The 20,702-nt window shown below is 37.6% G+C and overlaps 1 protein-coding gene and 1 long non-coding RNA gene across 4 annotated transcripts; one reads left to right on the top strand and one right to left on the bottom strand.

Moving 5' to 3' along the window:
- Nucleotides 1-8,265: 8,265 nt before the first annotated feature.
- LOC110047819 (uncharacterized) lies at nucleotides 8,266-11,005 on the bottom strand. The gene is made up of 2 exons (XM_020753564.2): nucleotides 10,453-11,005; nucleotides 8,266-9,728 (listed from the first exon to the last, which is right to left on the bottom strand). The coding sequence occupies exons 1-2, from the start codon at nucleotides 10,603-10,605 to the stop codon at nucleotides 9,135-9,137; spliced, it is 747 nt and encodes a 248-aa protein (XP_020609223.2). The 5' UTR covers nucleotides 10,606-11,005; the 3' UTR covers nucleotides 8,266-9,134.
- Nucleotides 11,006-12,393: 1,388 nt separating this feature from the next.
- LOC110047840 (uncharacterized) lies at nucleotides 12,394-19,003 on the top strand. Of its 3 annotated transcripts, none has more exons than XR_016207237.1 (3): nucleotides 12,395-13,110; nucleotides 13,793-13,909; nucleotides 16,677-19,003. It is a non-coding gene; the product is annotated as an uncharacterized LOC110047840 (long non-coding RNA). The 3 variants fall into 3 exon arrangements; XR_016207236.1 differs by having other exon boundaries at nucleotides 13,793-13,913; XR_016207238.1 differs by lacking the exon at nucleotides 13,793-13,909 and having other exon boundaries at nucleotides 12,394-13,110.
- Nucleotides 19,004-20,702: the final 1,699 nt, after the last annotated feature.

Below are 20,702 nucleotides of genomic sequence, written 5' to 3'. Positions count from 1 at the left end.
ACCTCACGGCCTGGTTTCTCATGTTGGAGGCTATCAGACAAATCGAAGTAATTTGGACACAATTTTAAAAAACCTAAAACTTGTAGATAATCAATTTGCACCAAAATTATCACTGAAACCTTCTGAATATACGATCTTTGGTCAGAAACGACAAGCGACTTCGAGCAATGTTTTTGTTTTGTAACTGACAAATTTTCCAATTTTTCTCTCGGCACTTAGAAAAGGCACTCTTTTTTGTAAGAATTTTTCCGGCCGAGGCTGAATATTCTTATTTTTCTGCCGATTTTAGGCTGAAAATATTCTTGTGAATATCCTAAGATTATAGAGTATGACATTTTTGTTTTCGAATGTATTCGGTGCCTTGATGGTGTTAAAGTAATTTTGAAGCCAGCCTGCAGGGCAGTAAAGCATGATATGACACACATAACTTCTTGCAGAAATGTTATTATCATCGAAAATACGGCTAGGGATGTTTTTGTTGCTTTTTGGCTAACTTTGCGTTTAGAGAAAGGAAGAATTTAGTATAAAACGGTTTAGTTTAAAACGTATAATTGTATTGTATCTACGGATTTTCAACACACAAAATGATATTCTTTTCAGCCTCGGATTTATTCTTAAGATATTCTTAAAATTTCGCAACTTTCAGTCTCGATATCCTAATAAAATATATTCTAAAAAAAGAAAGAGTGAATTCGTGTTGTGACGGCTACGGTTTTTAAAAAAAATAAAAACCCTGCAGTCAGAAATTCTATAGTGTACCCAAGCTCGGAGAATTCGTCCACTACAAAACCAGAACATTATTTAGAACCGCTTGGTATTTCTGAACAAAGATCGAATACCCTCAGAGGAGTTTAATGATAACTTTTGAAGGTATATTCAAAAGACACGAATTTGCATATCACTGACTATTTCACAAGACATGGACTTTGCATACTTATCCACGTAAGCTGTTAAGATGAAATCGAGGAGTGGCATAAGATAAGACTTTGATAAATTATTTTGCGGTGAGCAATTATCACGAGGTTTACAGGAAACGAATAAGTTCAACATGTGCTATGGTTATAAATAGTCTTACGTTGAAGTCTTTTTGCGTGACTCAGCCTCAAGAAAGTATTATGCAAGGCGGGCCACGTGCCGTCAAAACACCTCAGGTTATAACGTGACATCCTATGAATTTTCAAGAAGCTTCGATTTCAACAGAATCACTGTATTGAAAAAACATTCATAAGTTAACAGAACATCGATCAAACATTTTCCCGAAATAAACTCGCCAATTGCGCGGGTTTTTTGGTCCCTATAGCAATATCAACATTGCGGTTAAAAATAGCACTAATTACTTTATTTTGAACTACCCGACTAATTATTGAATTATGTTGCGTAACAGAGAAATGTTTTTTACGCCCACCTTTCTCGTCCGTCGCTTTGTCGGTGCAAGGACAATGTTGCGTAATATAATCGCTAGTGCGGCCATTAGCTATACAATTAGACACATGGCTAAATTCCTAGTACAAATGCGGCGCATGTTAATCTTGTTCATCTTGATCATTGTACGTGATCAAGCTAAGCGCCACTCGAACGTGACAAGATCGCGTGGCTATTAGCTTGATCACGTACAATGATCACGTAAACAAAGATCGATTTGCACTCCAATGAATACAATTCTACGATAAATTTAGCTGGAATTGGAGTTAAACAAGACTCATCTGCGCCATGTTCCTTGGAGCTAAACAGATTTCCCGCCTGTTTTTACAACGTCGAAAAAGGGAATTATCCAGTTTTGTGACGTGTCATACGATAAGTTCTCGTCCCACGAGTAGTAAACGTCGTTTCAGTTGTGTGATGGGTCTACGTAGTAGACATACTGAAAGCTGTGGTGCTTGAAAATTGTCCACCATGTATTTCATACGTCAGCATTGGTGAAAATAACAAGCTATTCTGGGGAAAGGTTTCGTAATATTATTTAGGGCATATTTGTTTGCAGCATACGCGTGTAGCAAAAAGTAACGAAAAGTTATCAGTCTCTGGATGCGCTTATAGCCAAATATGATGATATGCGAGTAATCACAAGCGGAGCAATGAGTGCTTTGTCAAATTGGGATTGAAATTTGGTCCTTGTAGTTTGGTCGTTAGCGTTCTGACACTGGCTGTTTATCCAACCGCCTATCGACATTAAAAACTCCGCTGAGACACTGACAAAGAGTGGATATAGCATTCTCTAATGTACTGCAACGTTTTCTTTGTTCCCTAACTTCGTCCCTGATTGCCTATTCCGGAAGGCCATTTGTTTCTTTCTAGAAATTAATGGCAACGCTGTCAAAAATATCTAGTGAATCCAAAATATCGTTTGCACATAACAATACAAATGAATAGAAAAAAAGGTATATGTCAATTGCTAGTAAAAGCTTGACTTCTTGTCAGTGAAAACCCATTACTGGGAAAAAGGGAAACGTGTAAATGACTTCTCCAGAAGCACCAAAAAGGGTGCCTGAAAGTGAAATTTAGCAGGAAGTATCGCTCAGTTACACCTTCCATGGACACTTTGCGTAAACAGAAAAATATGCTCCATAAACATTTTTAGTCTCAAATTTTCTGTCTGGTAAATGGGTTTGAATTTCACGTTTTTGAGCCGGTGTTACTGCACACCTGTTATCTTCACTTCTTGATGTAGTCAATGCCGGGTTCTTTTCGATCACCAACAACAGCACTGATTTTGTGACGGAGTGTGACTAAGAACGTTAAGAGAAAACTGATATCTGGCCCCAAAAGCATGTAAAATTGTGTAGATTTGTTATTATCCAGACCGTAATCTGAAACAAGCAAAGACACAAACAAGTCGAGAAAGTAAGCTAGAAAACAAACACGTAGACAAAAAAGAGAGAGAGTAAACAAGTAGGCAAGAAGTGATCAAGTAAACAAGTAGACAAGAAAGTGATGTAGTCAGTGCCGGGTTCTTTTCGATCACCAAAAACACATTGATTTTGTGATGGAGTGTGACTAAAAAGGTTAGGAGAAAACTGATATCTGGCCCCAAAAGCATGTAAAATTGTGTAGGTTTGTTATTATCCAGACCGTAGACAAGAAAGTGATAAAGTACACAAGTAGACAAGAAAGTGATCAAGTAAACAACTAGAAAAGAAAGTGGTAAAGTAAACAAGTAGATAGGAAAGTGATAAAGTAAACAAGTAGACGAGAAAGTGAAAAAGTAAACAAGTACACAAGAAAGTGATAAAGTAAACAAGTAGACAAGTGATATGGTAAACAATAAAACAAAGAAGTAAACATTAGAAAGTGATTAATTAAGAAAAAAACAAGCACACAAGAAAGTGATATGGCAAACAAGTAGACAAGAAAGTGATAAAGTAAACAAGTAGACAAGAAAGTGATCAAGTAAACAAGTAGACAAGAAGGTGATCAAGTAAACAGGTTGGCAAGAAAGTGATAAAGTAAACAAGCAAACAGGAAAGTGATATAGTAAGCAAGAAAACAAACAAGTAGACAAGAAAGTGATAGAGTAAACAAGAAAACAAACAAGTAAACAAGAAAGGGATAAAGTAAACAAGAAAGCAAACAATTAGACAAGAAAGCGATCAAGTAAACAAGTAGGCAAGAAAGTGATCAAGTAAACAAGCAGACAAGAAAGTGATCAAGTAAACAAGTAGACAAGAAAGTGATAAAGTAAACAAGTAGACAAAAAAGTGATCAAGAAAACAAGTAGACAAGAAAGTGATGAAGTAAACAAGTAGACAAGAAAGTGATGAAGTAAGCAAGTAGACAAGAAAGTGATAAAGTAAACAAGTAGACGAGAAAGTGATAATGTGAACAAGTACACAAGAAAGTGATAAAGTAAACAAGCAGGCAAGAAAGTAATAAAGTAAACAAGCAGACAGGAAAGTGATATAGTAAGCAAGAAAACAAACAAGTAGACAAGAAAGTGATATAGTAAACAAGAAAACAAACAAGTATACAAGAAAGGGATAAAGTAAACAAGAAAGCAAACAATTAAACAAGAAAGTGATCAAGTAAACACGTAGGCAAGAAAGTGATCAAGTAAACAAGCAGACAAGAAAGTGATCAAGAAAACAAGTATACAAGAAAGTGATAAAGTAAACAAGTAGACAAGAAAGTGATCAAGTAAACAAGTAGACAAGAAAGTGATCAAGTAAACAAGTAGACAAGAAAGTGATATAGTAAACAAAAAAACAAACAAGTATACAAGAAAGGGATAGAGTAAACAAGAAAGCAAACAATTAGACAAGAAAGTGATCAAGTAAACAACTAGACAAGAAAGTGATCAAGTAAACAAGTAGACAAGAAAATGATCAAGTAAACAAGTAGACAAGAAAGTGATATAGTAAACAAGAAAACAAACAAGTATACAAGAAAGGGATAGAGTAAACAAGAAAGCAAACAATTAGACAAGAAAGTGATCAAGTAAACAAGTAGGCAAAAAAGTGATCAAGTAAACAAGCAGACAAGAAAGTGATCAAGAAAACAAATAGACAAGAAAGTGATAAAGTAAACAAGTAGACAAGAAAGTGTCACAGTAAACAGGTAGACGAGAAAGTGATAATGTGAACAACTAGGCCACGGAAAGTGGTAAAGTAAACAAGTGGACAAGAAAGTGATAAAGTAAACAAGTAGACAAGAAAGTGACAATGTGAACAAGTAGGCAAGAAAGTGATTAAGAAAACAAGTAAACAAGAAGGTAATTAAGTGAGCAAAAAACAAAGAAGTAGACAAGAAAGTGACAAAGTAAGCAAAAAACAAACAAGTAGACAAGAAAGTGACAAAGTAAGCAAAAAACAAACAAGTAGACAAGAAAGTGATAAAGTAAACAAGTAGACAAGAAAGTGATAAAGTAAACAAGTAGACTAGAAAGTGATCAAGTAAACAAGTAGACCAAAGAGTGATAAAGTAAACAAGTAGATAAGAAATTGATAACATAAACAGGTAGACAAGAAAGTGATAAAGTAAACAAGTAGACAAGAAAGTGATCAAGTAAAGAAGTAGACAAGAAAGTGATAAAGAAAACAAGTAGACAAGAAAGTGATCAAGTAAACAAGTAGACAAGAAAGTGATCAAGTAAACAAGTAGACAAGAAAGTGATAAAGTAAACATGAGTGATAGAAAGTTAGATTTATCAATACAAGATCTCTCAGACCAAGAATGTAAAGTTTGCTAACCAGTAGATGTCCGAGTTGATTTGTCCTGGAAGGAGCTAAAAGAAGGAATTAGAGGGTAAAAGTGTGAAAAACTAAACAAGCAAATAGGTAAGTAGTTAAGGTAATGACAAAGTAATCAAGTAAGCAAACAAGATGGCATATCTTTCGTGGCATATATGTAAAAAAGCTGGTGCAGTTTTACTTAAACTAAACCATAGAGCTAAGTGCAAGTTTGAAATATGAAGATCATGTTTCCGATCAGTAAACAAATTCCTGAATACAAAATTTAGTTTAGAACTAACAGTTTTTGCCACGTTTAATGTATGGCTAAAACTTTTGAAAGAACTGTCAAAAGTGGTAGATCTTACTTTTGACGTCATCGTTCGTTGAGTAAATCTTAATTAGCAACATGAAGAAAATATCCTTTTAACTTCAACTGAACAGCTTTTAACATCTAGTTTTGGTGTGATCATCATAATCACTACACGGAACTTACAAACGAAATATTCATAGCTGAAAAATTACTTAAATTGGTAGCGGATAATTCTTATGCGATTGGCAAACAATTTATTATACAGGTGAGATTTGGGTATACCATAGTCGATAAATTCTGTATCAAATGTAAATTAGAAACGATTCATCGTGTTAAATCACCTTTTTTAACAAATTTCCTTTGTGCTATATATTCTTCTCTTGGTTTGTTAGCATATTTTATTTACAGGTGTTGTCAATTGATTGTACTACGCTCCCAAACCTTCATGTGGTCGAGTGTAAACAAGGTTTAAATATTGCATTCAGATATTCAGATATACCCTTGAAGTATAACATTACATTTTGTATCACTGTATGTCTTATAATCTTGTCAGGCCACTCACCTGCAGACAACAGTCAAGGAACAACACTGCAAACGATTTAGTGATGGAAATTGGAGAAAAATTGCATAAAGAGGTTTCAGTGAAGTGCAAGGAATAGATGTGTAACCAGCCCATTAGTTCCCTTCCGCCCTTCGAAACATTACCGACTTGCCAATAACATTCCGGATGCCAAAACTATCATTATTCAAACAAAATCGCCCTATATTATTTTTTGGGGGAGAATGAAAGTGGCATGTATATCTGGCTTGCGTGCTGTTGGGCGCTATGAGATTGTGAAATAGTTATATGAGTGCGGGGGCCGCTCTCGTAATGTTAGCAGAGGTTTTTGTCGTAGGACAAGTTTCGACGTATATCCATTTGCCGTACCAAATGATGAGCGAAGTACTTTCTATCAGTCAAAAAAACTCTTGTGGGTGATTTAATGTAAACCGATACCTTGATTTCTTCGTGAAGTTTATGCGTGTGGAGCCTGGTAGTGAGTAAAAAATAAGAGGAGGCGTAAAAGGTTAATGGTTAAATAAACAGTTGGTAGTGAGACAGGATGTCTAGCACATTTATCTTTCACAGGGCGTGGACGTGAGGTGGACGCTGTTCAATACTGACTAAGACTGCGTGGGCTACCGCCTCGATTAATGCCTGCTAAGGAAGGCTAATAGGCCACCAATCTTTAAGCTTTTTAAAAGAAAAAGAATTTCCTTCCGTTTTCTTTGTGTTAGGAACCATTACGTGGTGTGAACTTCGCTCACAATTGTTTGCCGGTGGTACCAGTAAAAACGTGCTGCACCATTTGATTTAAACAATCACATTTTCCACGTGCTTACACTAGTATGTGGCAACCCACACGCATCAGTACAATAGCATGCTTTTGTCGGTAGCATAACAATCAATAATCGTCGCGACCATGGATTCTTCTCGTGGTTCCTAATACCACAAATATGAACTGATTTATATTGTGAGAACTATTTTGAAATATGTGGCTTCAACTGGTACAGAGTCGCCGCAAAGACTGAAATAAACTGACGGTTGAGGAACAGCTTAAAACTCTTGCCAATATTTTACTTTTTTGAAACTGATTGTAGCTTCCTTGGCTTCTAAACAGAAAACTCCTGACGTTCTTGTGCTTCCAAGGACATTTTTAGAAGTTAGCTATACTAAAAAGTCCGCCATCTTGTTCGCCGAGAAACTGGGACCTACCGAGCAATGTAAACACTTTTTTACTTCGAAGGTAAACCGCTGGCAAAGTCTTAAATAATAAAATGAAGCGAACTTTTGGAAAGACTTGTGAGCTAAAATGGAACTAAGAAGTCAAATAAATTTGCTCAAAACAAAAACCAGTTTTTGAAAGGAGCTTGCTCACAAATTACAGTCTTAAGACAATTGAACCCAAACATCGAACAGATCGGAAATGTCAAATCAAATCCCGGGAGAGGACTTTTTTAGCTTCAATGCTTTCTGTCTATTACAGCTATTAGCCAACATGGTCTCTGCTCTCTTTATAACTTAATGGGATACATTCACCCGATTTGCCAGCTTGAATTAGCAGCCAGAGATGAATCTTTCATTCTCCGTTTCGTTTCAATATCTTAAGATATATTTATTGATCGATCTAACAAACTAGATAGTTATCTTGAACTGTTAGTGGCAGCGTTCACATCAAGTTATTATTTGGATGTGCTGCAGGCATTTGTTGCCAAAGTACGTTTCTCGCTGGTTACTAAGGAGCTTGCCTTAAGCTTTACACTACTCTGTCTATGTTTAATTTGCAAAGAAAGAGAGAAAGATGGATAGAAAGTCCCACTCCAACCTTCAAACGCTGAAACTCAATAAACACACGGTACACTTGAAACACGAACGTTTTTGTGATTCATGAAGCCAAGTCAGAGTTTGTGTTTACCCTTGACTGTTCACGTTGTCAAGCATCGAGGCTAGGTGGACAAGAATCCAGCTTTCCTCCCCATCTTGGTTGTGCTTTAGAAAATATGGTTTAAATGCAAATCAGCAACCAGATATACCATCTTGATTTTGATTAGCATAACTTCACTGATGTAAATTCAAAAATGATGATGATAACTTTGTACTTTCCCATCAAAGTGAGACCATAATGGCGATTTTGTAGGTGCCAACCTTTTAAATATACAATTTCATAAACAAGAGCATCTTTGTAATATTTAGCCACGATGTATTTATGTATGATTTTTAATAGTGAAATCAAAGACAGCCGCAAAGAATCTAGTCGGACCCTTGGTGTATTTCAATTGGCTTTTAACTGGACGGGACTTTTGAAGACAGAAAATACATGGCAGTTTGTTTAATGGCGATAATTTCAGAGTTATGTCTGTTAAATTACAAAGACGTGTTGACCAAAGCTCTTCACAATTCAACACTTCTACAGCTCCACACCTCGACAAGAAGGAATGGGTTTGTCTACGCTTTGTCTACGGCCGGAGTCTTTTCAGATTGTTTAAAGGCAGAAAAACACGATTTTACAATTCTACTGGTTTATTACTTTGGAGCCAGCCCCCGTGTTCCCTCATAGAAATCTTTCTTATAACAGGTTAATTACAGCAATAAGTCATCGTTGACCGGCTGGCGGTTAAAAATGTTACTTCTTTTACCACGGAGTGAGTTGGTACTCTCAATGTCTGAAAAATCACCGCTCCGCTCATAGACTCGTGGCCATGAATATATTTAAATTATCATCATGATAAATCAATATAATGTCTTCCAATCTTATACCAATGTTTGAATGACGTCCCACGAATAAAAAGAGAGAGTTTCCTCGAGCAAATAAGAGTTTCACTTCAGGCGTATTAATAAAATAATTAATGTCAATAACTTCGCGACATGGGCTTAGGATAAGAGTGTATGTACAATTATTTACTATTTGTTTAACAATTTTGTTAAATAATGCTGTTTCATGCAACTGAACGACGCTCATTCTCATTACATAAACTAAATAATCATAATTTCACAATGTAACATACAAATTGGATATACAATACTTGATTAAGCAAATTGTGAGTCGTTATTTCTCCATGTTATGAAATGCGTCGCGTACCTGAACAACTGAGCACTTTGTACAATTTATTGCAGTGTCCTACATTAGCGGATGTATTTTCTTTATGTGAGAAGATCGGTGATCCGAACGGCTAAAAGACCTTCCACAAAGAGGACACACGTAGGGTTTTTCTCCAGTGTGCCGTCGATAGTGCCGCTTAAGTTCGTCCGATCTGCGGAAACACCACCCACAATCTTCCCACGGACACAGGAAGGGCTTCTCCCCGGTATGAATCCGCTTGTGAGTCCCAAGATGCGAGCTCTTCGTGTAGCGCTTTTTACAACCGGGAAAATCACAATGAAACGCATGGTTGAGTTCCAGTTCACTGCCAGAGAATGAAGTAGGAAAGGCTTGTTGTGTAGTGGAACTAAACGCGCTCCGCGGATCGCTCGATGTAGTACTAGTGGTTGTCGTGGTTTGAAGAGTTACTTGTGGCCACTCAAGCTTTAAGTTACGAGAAGCTACAGGTGCTGCTTGTACAGGATTAGATACACTGGCCAAAGGTTCAGGAAAGCGACAGTCTCTTTTTACCCCTTCTTCGAACTTTGGTTGCGACGGGTCTGCATTTGGTGGTGATTCCAGCGGGGTTTCCGGAGCGGAGGAACACAGGTAGCTATCCATTTCAATCAGTGTCTACCAAAAAGAAAAGTCGATTTAAGGTTGTCATTTTGTGCTTGATCATTTGAGCTCCAATGATCAACTGAAATCAAGATTTGAGTTAACAACCTCCCGACAGCAACAAACGCACTGGTAAGGTCCTTGGTTTTGTTATGAGTGATCGAGGTTGTGAAATGGGAAGGCATTTAGGACTTCAGAATGGTAGACGTTTTAAGAGTGCAGTTAAAGAATCAACTCGGACCCTTGTAGCCTTTTACAACTGGAAACCCAATTGTCATTTTTCGCATTCATGGGCCTCGAGTTTAGTTCAACTTGATTTCGACTAAGTGAAAAATTCAGAAACTACTAATATATATATCTTTATTTACTGACTTGCGGTTCAGATTTATATACTTTCATATGGATATACAAATAACCTTTTATTTGGATTCCCTGAGGGAGGAAAAGAATCTGGTAATAACCTTAACTAATCAAGCTTCTCTTAAACGTTTTACGAATCCAAAATAGTTAAAGAAATTTTTGGGAGTATCTAATTTACTTCCTATCACTGTACACGTCAAGTATTTACAAGCACTACTAAAACGTGAAATGGCGAGCATCATCGCAGCGTGACAATAACCTTTTTCTTTCCGTTGAATTGTATTTTAATTTCAAAGCCAGCGTACGTTTCGGGAACGCGACCGTTTATCAATCAGCACAAATAAGAACAGCAAATTACTTTAGAAGGATCACCACTAACCTGTTGTAGCTCATCTTCACTGTTAGGAATGAGTAGCGAATAGATCCCCGCCGTTAAAGGATTTCCCTCGGCTTGGTAGGAGTTCGGGTGCCTCAAACTCTCCGTCACTCGTACCAAATCGTCGTAATTCGCATAAGCCATACGGATACGCATAAGGATCGCCTCTTTGTAAGACAGCCCAAACTAAATACTGTGAGGTGAACTAACTCCTGTTAGGTTTGGCAGTTTAAAGAAAACACGCCTTGTCTTCCTGATTGCGTGTCAGTGTCAAAACTGTTAGACGTGGGTTTGCGTGGATCCTTACTGTTCAAGAGTCAGGTGCCGAGTCCGCTTTAATCTGGCAGGACCGAGTTTTCTTATGCAAAGTTCGATGTGCACCGTTATTCTATTCTAAACACTTCCCCCCAGGCTAAAGTGAAGAGCGGTCACGCTGTAGCGATCAAGAGCAAATCATCAACAGAGCGTATCTTAACTCAAATGAAGAGGTTCAGTACGGCCCGCATTTACCTTATAGTTACCGTAAGTTTGAAACAACTATTAATTCTGTGTCAAGTATACAATGAGGGTGCATAAAGAGTAGGTTGATAATCGATAGGTCAAAAAGAAAAGCCTCGAATTATTAACGACTCGCTTCAGCAGTCGTTCTGTCACGCAGAATTTTCGAGAAGGTCGTGTAACCTTCGGATCTACTTCGCAAACCCCGATTGGTTCCCGAAATAGATTTCGTTCTATCTTCGACCTCCGTTTACAATATAGAACGTTCGCGAACCTCTCGTTTCGTCTCGCAAATTAGTTATTGCGAAACATTGACACGAACGCTACGCAGCCACATGTAACGCTTAATGGAGAAAGGTTTTATACAAAAGAAACTGTTTCATCTTTGGTTGCTTTATTTAGGTAGAGCTTGATGCGTGTTAATAAATATGCTTAGCTTCAGTGAAGAGTAAGTTATTATGAGTGTCGCTTAAACCAGAACATGCCTGTATTGATCAACCTCCGAAAATTTGGAAGTGCGAGTTGGAAAGGTAAGAATTTTGTTTATTGAGGGTTTGTTTACCCTGAAACTTATTTTAAAAGAAATGGCATAAAAGACAAAAACAACTGAAATTATATAGATTGCCTTGGCTTACTCAAAACGGCTCACTTCAAAAGGGACTTTTTCCTTTGTAGATCATTAAAAATTACAACAGCACGCAGTGGCTTAACGTTTGCCGCAAAGAGCAAGGTATTTTTAAAAAACTTTTGATTGCGTGACCTTCAGGTTTTATTGTCTTTGGTCGACCGAATCACCAGCGCATTCGCCCACGCACCTTCTAAATTGATGATACGCTTTTTAAAATAAAATGCTGTTTCCCACTCATTGACATTAGCGCTACACTGACATTTTTTTTATTCTTGACCGGCGCCTTCCATGTAAAATTACTCTCAGCTTTAATAAATATGGTATGTTTATGTTAAAATATTAATGGCTGGAGTCCTACAGGCAATAAATAGAAAATCCCACCGTTTTTTTTTTTCTCTCTGGGTCTCGACCTCCCATCAGCTTTGCGAGTTTTTCTTTTTGTAGCTCACGTCTCGAAGAATAGTATTAAGCAGGTGAAATACAGACAAATTATTCGGACGTTTGTAAACCCTCCTGACTTGAAACGAACTAATTTTAGCACTGGAGAAGCTTTGTTTCTGTTGTGTTTGTCCACTGAGCTCTTAATCACTGTTACACTTTCTAAACCATCTCAGAATAAGATGTTATCTTAAGGTCTTCCAGATAACAATTTATTCCGTTCATGGTTGTAAAAATCATTTGCAGCACAAAATCAGTCAGTGGCCCTCTAAGCGGTACTCCAGTTACGTGACTTGCGGTGGCCGCTTGACTGAAGTTTCAGTTACCGTGTCAACATATAAATTGTCCATTTTGGAAGCAGACTTCTGAAGTGGGTAAGTCAGCTATTGTGGTAGATGAAGAAATTTGGTCAATAGTTTGACAACAGAGATGTAATTTGTCAGGCCACTCAGTTTTGTGACAACATTTTATGACTTCGTTCTACCTCCCAGGAGTTTTAGTTTATGAGACTCGATGAGACCGTGGCCAAGTCCAAACTGAACAGCTCATCAGTAAAAAAAGTTTCATTTATTGCTGTTAACCCTTGAGTCGCCAAATTGTCGAGAACCATCGTTTTGTTCTTTATCAGTTTGGCATCGACAAATGGCTGTTGTCTGAGAAAACGAAGTGTGTAGCGCATTATGTTTTTTTTTGTTGTTGTTGTTGTTGTTGTTCTTTGTTTGGTCAGCAGATCTAATCCTTTGAATGTCCTCGGAAAATACAAACCACTGGTGGTCTTGTGATGTGGTTTAATAACCTTCAGGGAGAGTAACGATTCGTCAGTACGACTTCATAACGTTTGATTTTTAATTCTATATTTGCTCTTTTTATGAGGACGAGTATTTGTTTCCCTTCGCAGTGTATGATATAATCCCCGTACTAACTGTCTTACGATACGAAATGATGAAGCTGCCCTAACTGTTAACGTGTCTTAAATCAATAACCTTTCGGTTTTCCTGGATTATATTAGCAGTCGTATCAAGGATTATTAAGACACTTCAGATCAGTGGAATCTTTCCATTTGAGCCTGCTACACATCAGAACATTAATGAAATGAGGTGAGATGACACTCGGACAGATTTTCTGGACAAAATATCTTCAAATTATTTACCAGATGAAGATGTGTTAGTGTTAGCATCTGTCAGCTTAGAAATATTTATACTTTTTGAAACACTGAATATCAAGTCAGATAAAATAAATATCACTGTATGTGGAATATTTATATTAAAACAAAACACTCCGTTTTACACCGGAACCAATGGTTTTACATGTTGACATATCAGAGTCCTTAAGCAACGTACTTCTTTTGAACTAGTTCAGACGCTAAAGTCGAGCTTTACTCCTGCTTGTTTCTTTGAATCCAAATTGTGCTGTCGTGACGTTTTCTGACTGAGAGATCTCATGCTCAACAATGCGTTGAAACAAGTGTCGGCCGTTGCAAGCTGTATACCCGACATCTCTTGCATCGAACAAGCCACGTTGAAGTAAGTAAACAACGCTTTGTTGGTTGATCAATGCCGGGAGCTTTTCTCACAAACCTTAACATCATTCGATATTCCAACCGTGTTAAGACTTTGAACTCTTCAAGAGTGACTAGAGTCTAGTCTTCACTAGTAGTAGATTATGCACATATTGAGACAGATATTTTAGCATAAATATTCAGACTATTGCATGACATCTTGACGATATCGAAACGTTTAATATTTCCTCTTTTTTTCATTTTGAAATGTTTTCTGCAAGCCTAATAAACAAAAAATCACCGGTAATGACGTCAGTTCACTGATCAGGAGGTACACCATGGCCAACATGGAATTTCACATCGATTTCACATCCCTTTTACGATGGAGTAATTAGCAAGTCAGTAAGTCAGTTAGTTTAAATGTTTAATTTTTATTTAGTATCTATTCAATATGTGTCAAGTGAGATCAAATAGTAAAACTGATGTAAATGTCCCAAAAAGGTTCATACAAGGACATCGTTATCGTCTGTCACATTATAGTTGCGGATTTTTGTTTTATCTTCAGTCTTCCTTCTCTCTCTGTATGATGTAATACAGTCCCGCGTACAAGAACCTGCCGTTTTCCAGGTCAGGCTGAATAGGTTTTATAAGACGAAATAAGAAATTTGGTTCTTAAATAGGTTCTTCTTTTTTTGAGAGTGGTACAGGTCATGACATTTTAAATACAGATGTATAACATAGGTATGGTGTAAAAGTTGCGAGATTTCAGATATTCGATTATTAAGTCCGAAACAGTTTCATGAAAATAAATCTTGCCGGCAAGGAGTCGATACCCTGAAACACTTTCCTCTGAAAATATATCACTGCCAAGCTCCCAGTCTTATCTCTCATCTATAATATTCAGTATTGCTTGCCTAACAAATAAGAACCTTCAGTTCCAAGTTTCAGGCTGAATTGGTTCTTATGAAAATGGTGTTTAAACGGCAGATTGCAGGCTGTAGGTTCTTGTACGCGGGATTTTACCAAACAAACCATAAAAACGATTTTTTTTTCTCTCTCTCTTCCTTTATCTTATCAACTACCTTTTCTCGTTTCCGGATTATCTTTAACCTGCTCTCAGAAATCGCAAAATAAAGGGACCTTATCGGTGGCAAATCGCGGAAAATTTACTATTGCGAAATAGATACCTTTCAAAATCGCGAAAGTACGTTGGCGCGAAAATTTCCATTAGCTTGATCACACACAATATATGTGAATACGCGCCGGCTACCTTTCAACTCGATTTTTGTTTTGTTTGGCACGTGATCATGCGTTGCAACCTTTGGTCACCAGTGCGCGCTTGATATTGAGACCGCATGGATAACTGACAGGCAAATGATCATTTATAATATAAAGGCATTGTTTCTATTGGCACTGATTGGGACTAAAACTTCCGTTTCCACGCATATCAGGTAATAAAAGCTTTTGTCTCAACCGGGCTTTGTAATTAGACAATAACAACACTTAGTGTTGTCTCTTACCGGGTCAAACACTGACCATTTAAATTATAGGAGACTCGTAGAAACGGCGAAAACACGGGTGAAGTATTTTACAAAGAACGATAAGAAACTTTTCTTAGAGTTTTGATATTCATTTTTTTCTTGCGATATATGCATTTTGGTTTGCCCGCGAAAATAATGAAACCTTGGCGTCGGGAACGTAAGTCGGTGCATTGTTAGACTACTGTTGAGTTGCACGTGATGATTGCCGTGACCTGTCCCGGCCACTGTACAGCATGAGGGGATTATTTTCCGCAGCAAAATGATGACAGGAAGTGAATGTGTTGTCGGAAAAAAGGCCGGGTCAAACGATACCGCAAGTGCGTGACCCAGCCAAACTTGTTCCATTCAGTTTCTCGTGTTCACAAAAAAAAACTGCAGCGGAACTGACAATTGAAAGAGAAGCATGTTTTATTCCAGAATATTTGTACGGTGATTAAAATCTCTCTTTCAATTTAGTCTTTTGCATAGATACATCCACATCTAGACATTGTAGAAACAATGTGAGGAGTTTATTGTGTGATATTTATAACTTGATTACAAGGTAGCAGAACACACCGCATGTTGACTTCGTCTTTGTTAGACAGTCACCCGTGACCGGCTGCGCGTCCAAGTGTTTTATAAAATCCCTTCCTCTAGTCACGAGAAAAGTTTAAATTTCCATAACAAAGAAGTACCTGAGCCATTGCCTAATGAAGCTTAGATTAATGGAAATACCAAAGAAAACTTTCTTTTTAATTGCTTTTATCGATCTCAAGACATCGTTTTTTGAATTAACCTGACGTTTTCACTCCCATGCTTATGGCGTGCGATGACAGGTACCGACACCATTGTAGGGAACACGTATGAACTCTGAGATCTATTTCCCCAAAACCCAAAACGAAAAACCCATCATGAAGAAAAACCCGACTACTTTTATTTTGGCCGTTTCGATTGAGTACAACAAGGCGCTACAACAGTGTGGTTGTACTACAACGTATTTGGCGCTCTGCGCTCCGATGATTGAGTAATATTAATAGCGGCCGCCCTACATAATTAACCTTATGTTAAGGTTTTGCACGACCGAAGAAGAAAACGAAAGTGCCATGTTCTCAATGAAATGGGTCCCTTATTGCCGAAACGAATGAAAGCGTTGAAATCGACAGGTAGACGAATTCTGACAGGTCTCGCGTTCCCCGGCCTCATAGCAGGTATGTTCTGTATGTAGAGGCCAACAACTGTACGAATTTGTGGAACGCCAGTAAGGTCAACTGTCCCCTTGCGTCAAATAGTTTAGAGGCTTTTGCTTCTACTCTTCAACTTGAACGCTGCCTACCTTATTCTTACTAATCTTCGCGCGTGTACCTTCGCGATTTTCGCGTTTTGGAAAAAAATCGCAAAATTTAATACTACTGAGCCAAGAAAAAAGAGAACCCAGACTATAAAAGAAAAATACATCAATTTTTGCTCTGAGTCGCAAACTCGTTGTTAATTGTTCAGTTTCTGTCCTTGAAAATATACAGTGTTATGGCCTCTCCTCTACTAGTTAGCACTTTTCCTCCGATTCACCGTTTATCTTTAGCCTGGAAATGCTAAAAACCTCTTAATACAGTCATCAAATCTTTCATAATTTCTTTGTTTCTTGCAGTGTAACGGGGTACGCGGATGAGGAGAGTACCGGAGAGTACAGGCAAAAATAAGAAGGCATAAATTGTCAAGTAAAGATACTTACAGATGGTGTACTACTGTCGATTCTCTTTGAGCGAGTAGTTATGTCGCGCAGGCCATTACTGTTCGAAAAATACCAGAAGTTTCGCCCAGTTAGATCACTAAGCAATCAGATCACGAGCGCAGCACTTTTATTACAGAATAAATAAGCGACCACTTACTAAAGATCACTTCACCACACCTCATCTGACTACAGGCGGATTTTTTAATGATTCAATATGGAACCAACTGAGGCTCTGATGACCTCAGGATTCCTGTTGTTTTTGATATTTTAATGACTGCCAGTGGCACGCTGGTCAGCAGCAAATAAACCTTACAGTTTAGCGTCATCTCTTTGATCCTTAGTTAGTTTGTTTTTATGTACTGAAGAGACATTTGACAACCGGTTTGTTCAAATAGCTGTTTTCACATGACGTCACTAAAATTCGAACTACAAAACTATTGATCTTCCTGAGATTTTACTTAAATGATGTATAAGAGCAGCTGAAAACTAATATTCATACGAATTTTCGCTCCGAATGGGTTCTTGCTTTTGTGATACGCTACGCTTAAATTTCTAAGCTTTTGCGTGACGCGGCATTTACATGACGGCCTAGAGAGCTGTAATGATGGTTAAAAAAGTGACCTATTTTGGGGAACTTGGCTATCTGAACAGTTCATGTCTTAGAAAAAGTATTATTTTAATGTTTTAGAGTTCCTCGAGGGATAAATTCACGCTTTTGTAGCAAAACTCAGTGTCCGATGTTTCTGTTGGTTTCCGGTCGCCATGTTGGTGCCCATACGGATGGGCACCAGCATGGCGTCTCCATACAAATCTCTATAAATTTGGGTAAAAAATTTCTTCGCATATCTCGCATAAGAAAAATTGCTGTGACCAGAATTTTGGCGAGAGTCTTTGCATATTTACCTTCTTTCATTTCCCAGATTCTGGACTTTATCTATTGACCGGTTTTAATTTTTATTTTGATCTATTTTGAATTGCGTGACTCTGAAAACCAGCAATAAGACCGAAAGTTACAATGGGAAGCATCCGGGGTCAGCCAGCCTGTCAAGAATTAGCATGGCTATAACGAACTTTTTTGCAAGCACGAAATTGATTTCGTGCTGTAAAACAGAGTAGTATGTATCTTGTCATGTATTGTCCATGTTTCCTTAATCGTCATCATTAGCTATAGCTGAACGTGATACAGTAAAGAATGATATCTTGGTAAAATATAAGTGCATGTCGTGACATGAGAATAACGAAGGTTCCCGAATTTCGCAAAGCTTCGAGAATTTTACAGAGTCACGAACAAATAGTCGAATAATAGCAAAAAAAGAAACTTCGAGACCTCGCTTTCTCCCGGGAACTTGCAACAGTAACAATACAGTTTCCAGAAGAAGTGGATTAATGTTTAAAATGCTTAAATAAAGTTACTGATACTAATCAGTGAGGAGGATAAATACTTAGTCGTCAGTCTATGGTAGCTGTCTCTCAGACACCGTAGCTGTTCTTAATCCTAACATTTTATCTTCTACCTTTCTCAGCAGGGCAGAAACATCAGGTACGATTAACCTTAATAGATTATTTACTTTCGTCCACTGATCTGTTACTGCCGAGCCTAAAGTTTTAATCCCTTGCAAGACCTACTCCGGTTAAAATTCAACTAAAACGTCTCAGCTTTCCCTCTCCTATTTGAGATTATTACCCTTTAAATATTACTACAGTCAAATTAACAGTCGAATGTGGTTTAGCTTTTTCTGTACTTTTATAGACAGCGACATCATCACACTGATCAGGAAAGTGTAGTAACAGTAGAAGGTGTAGTAACAGTGGAAGGTTTAGTAACAGTAAGAAGGTGTAGTAACAGTAAGAAGGTGTAGTAACAGTAGGAAAGTGTTGTAAAAGTAGAAAGTGTAGTAACATTGGAAGGTGCAGTAACAGTAAAAGGTGCAGTAACAGTGGAGGTTGAGTACTGAACAGCACAAGATGTAATAACAATAGAAAGTGTAGTAACAGTAGGAAGATGTAGTAACAATAGCAGGTGTAGTAACAGTAGAAGGTATAGTAACAGTAAGTATATGTAGTAGCGGTAAGAAGGTGTAGTAACAGTGTAGCAACTGTAAACAGGTGTAGTAACAGTAGAAGGTGTAGTCACAGTAAAAAGGTGTAGTAACAATAAGGTCTAGTAACAGTGAAAAGGTGTAGTGTCGGTGAAAGGTGTAGTAACAGTAGGATGTAGCAGTAAAAATGTAGCAGTAAAAGAAGCAGTAAGAAGGTGTGGTAACAGTAAGCAGGTATAGTAACTGTAAGAAGGTGTAGTAACAGTAGAAGATGTAGTAAAAGTAGAAAGTGTAGTAACAGTAAGAAGGTGTAAAAGTAGCAGTAAGAAGGTGTAGTAACAGAAGAAGGTGTAGAAACCGTAAGAAGGTGTAGTAACAGTAGAAGGTGTAGAAACAGTAAGAAGGTGTAGTAACAGTAAGAAAGTACAGCAACAGTAAGAAGGGGTAGTAACAGTAAGGAGGTGTAATATCAGCAGAAGGTGTAGTAACAGTGGAAGATGTAGTAACAGTAGAAGATGTAGTAACAGTAGAAGGTGTAGTAACAGTAAAAGATGTAGTAACAGTAGAAGGTGTAACAACAGTAGAAGGTGTAGTAACATTAGATGGTGTTGACACATTTCAAGATGTAGTAACCGTAGAAGGTGTATTATATAACAGTAGAAGGTGTTGCAACAGTAGAAGGTGGAAAGACACGATTGATCATCGCAGTTATATACACAACTTAGGCAGTTGTGAAATTAAAGCCTGAAACAATTCAGGCCTGAAGTTGATTCGAACCCATAACCTCTACGATACCGGTGCAGTGACCTATAAACGGAGCTATCAAGCCAACTGAGAGCTGATCATATTGTGAGTTCGTTATATACCCGTCGATGGTGAAGAATGCAAAAGAATATGTGAAAGAGCATATATCTGAACTGCAGAGAAAGATATGAAGACATTATTGATCATCGCAGTTATATACAAAACTTAGGCAGTTGTGAAATTTAAGCCTGAAAAAAATTTAGGCCTGAACGAGATTCGAACCCATGGCCTCTGCGATGCCGGTGCACTGCTCTACCAACTGAGCTATCAAGCAAACTGAGAGCTGATCATTTTGTGAGTTCGTTATATACCCGTCGATGGTGAATAATGGAAGTGAATATATGAAAGTTCATATTTGAACTGCGAAAAAAGATATGAAGACATGATTAATCATCGCAGTTATATAGACAACATAGGCAGTTGTCAAATTATATATACAACTTAAGCAGTTGTCAAATTAAAACTCACAATATGATCACCTATCAGTTGGATTGATAGCGTAGTAACAGTATAAGATGTAGTAACAATGGAAGGTGTAGTAACATTGGACTGTGTAGTAACAGTGTAAGGTGTAAGGTATAACAGTAGAAGGTGTATTAACTGTAAAAGGTATTGCAACAGTATAAGGTGTAGTAACAATAGAATATGTAGTAACAATAGAAGGTGTAGTAACAGTAGAAGGTGTATTAACTGTAGAAGCTGTTGCAACAGTATAAGATGTAGTAACAGTACAAGGTGTAGTTACAGTAGAAGGTGTATTAACTGTAGAAGGTGTTGCAACTATATGAGATGTAGTAACAGTACAAGATGTAGTAACAGTGGAAGGTGTAGTAACAGTAAGAAGGTGTAGTAACTTTAGAAGGTATAGGAACAGTAGAAAGTGTAGTAACAGTTGAAGGTGCAGTAACATTAAAACGGTGTAGTAACAGTGGAAGATGTAGTCACAGTGGAAGGTGTAGTAATAGTAGAGGGTACAGTAAAAGTAGAAAGTGTAGTAACAGTAGAAGGTGTAGTAATAGTAGAAGGTGTAGAAACAGTGGAAGGTGTAGTAACAGTAGAAGATGTAGTAACAGTAGAAGGTGTAGTAATAGTGGAAGGT

The sequence above is a fragment of the Orbicella faveolata genome, unplaced genomic scaffold (genome assembly GCF_042242905.1).
Source record: "Orbicella faveolata isolate gen_17 unplaced genomic scaffold, um_ofav_v1 contig_2, whole genome shotgun sequence".
NCBI classification, from domain to species: Eukaryota; Metazoa; Cnidaria; class Anthozoa; order Scleractinia; family Merulinidae; genus Orbicella; species Orbicella faveolata.
This window is presented reverse-complemented; position numbering and strand designations above follow the sequence as displayed.

Excerpts from the sequence above, each read along its gene's own strand:
- LOC110047819 (XM_020753564.2), bottom strand. The coding sequence starts at position 10,605 with ATGCGTATCCGTATGGCTTATGCGAATTACGACGATTTGGTACGAGTG. Across the intron at positions 9,729-10,452 it reads GTGAAGATGAGCTACAACAG|ACACTGATTGAAATGGATAG; the intron begins GTTAGTGGTGAT and ends TCTTTTTGGTAG.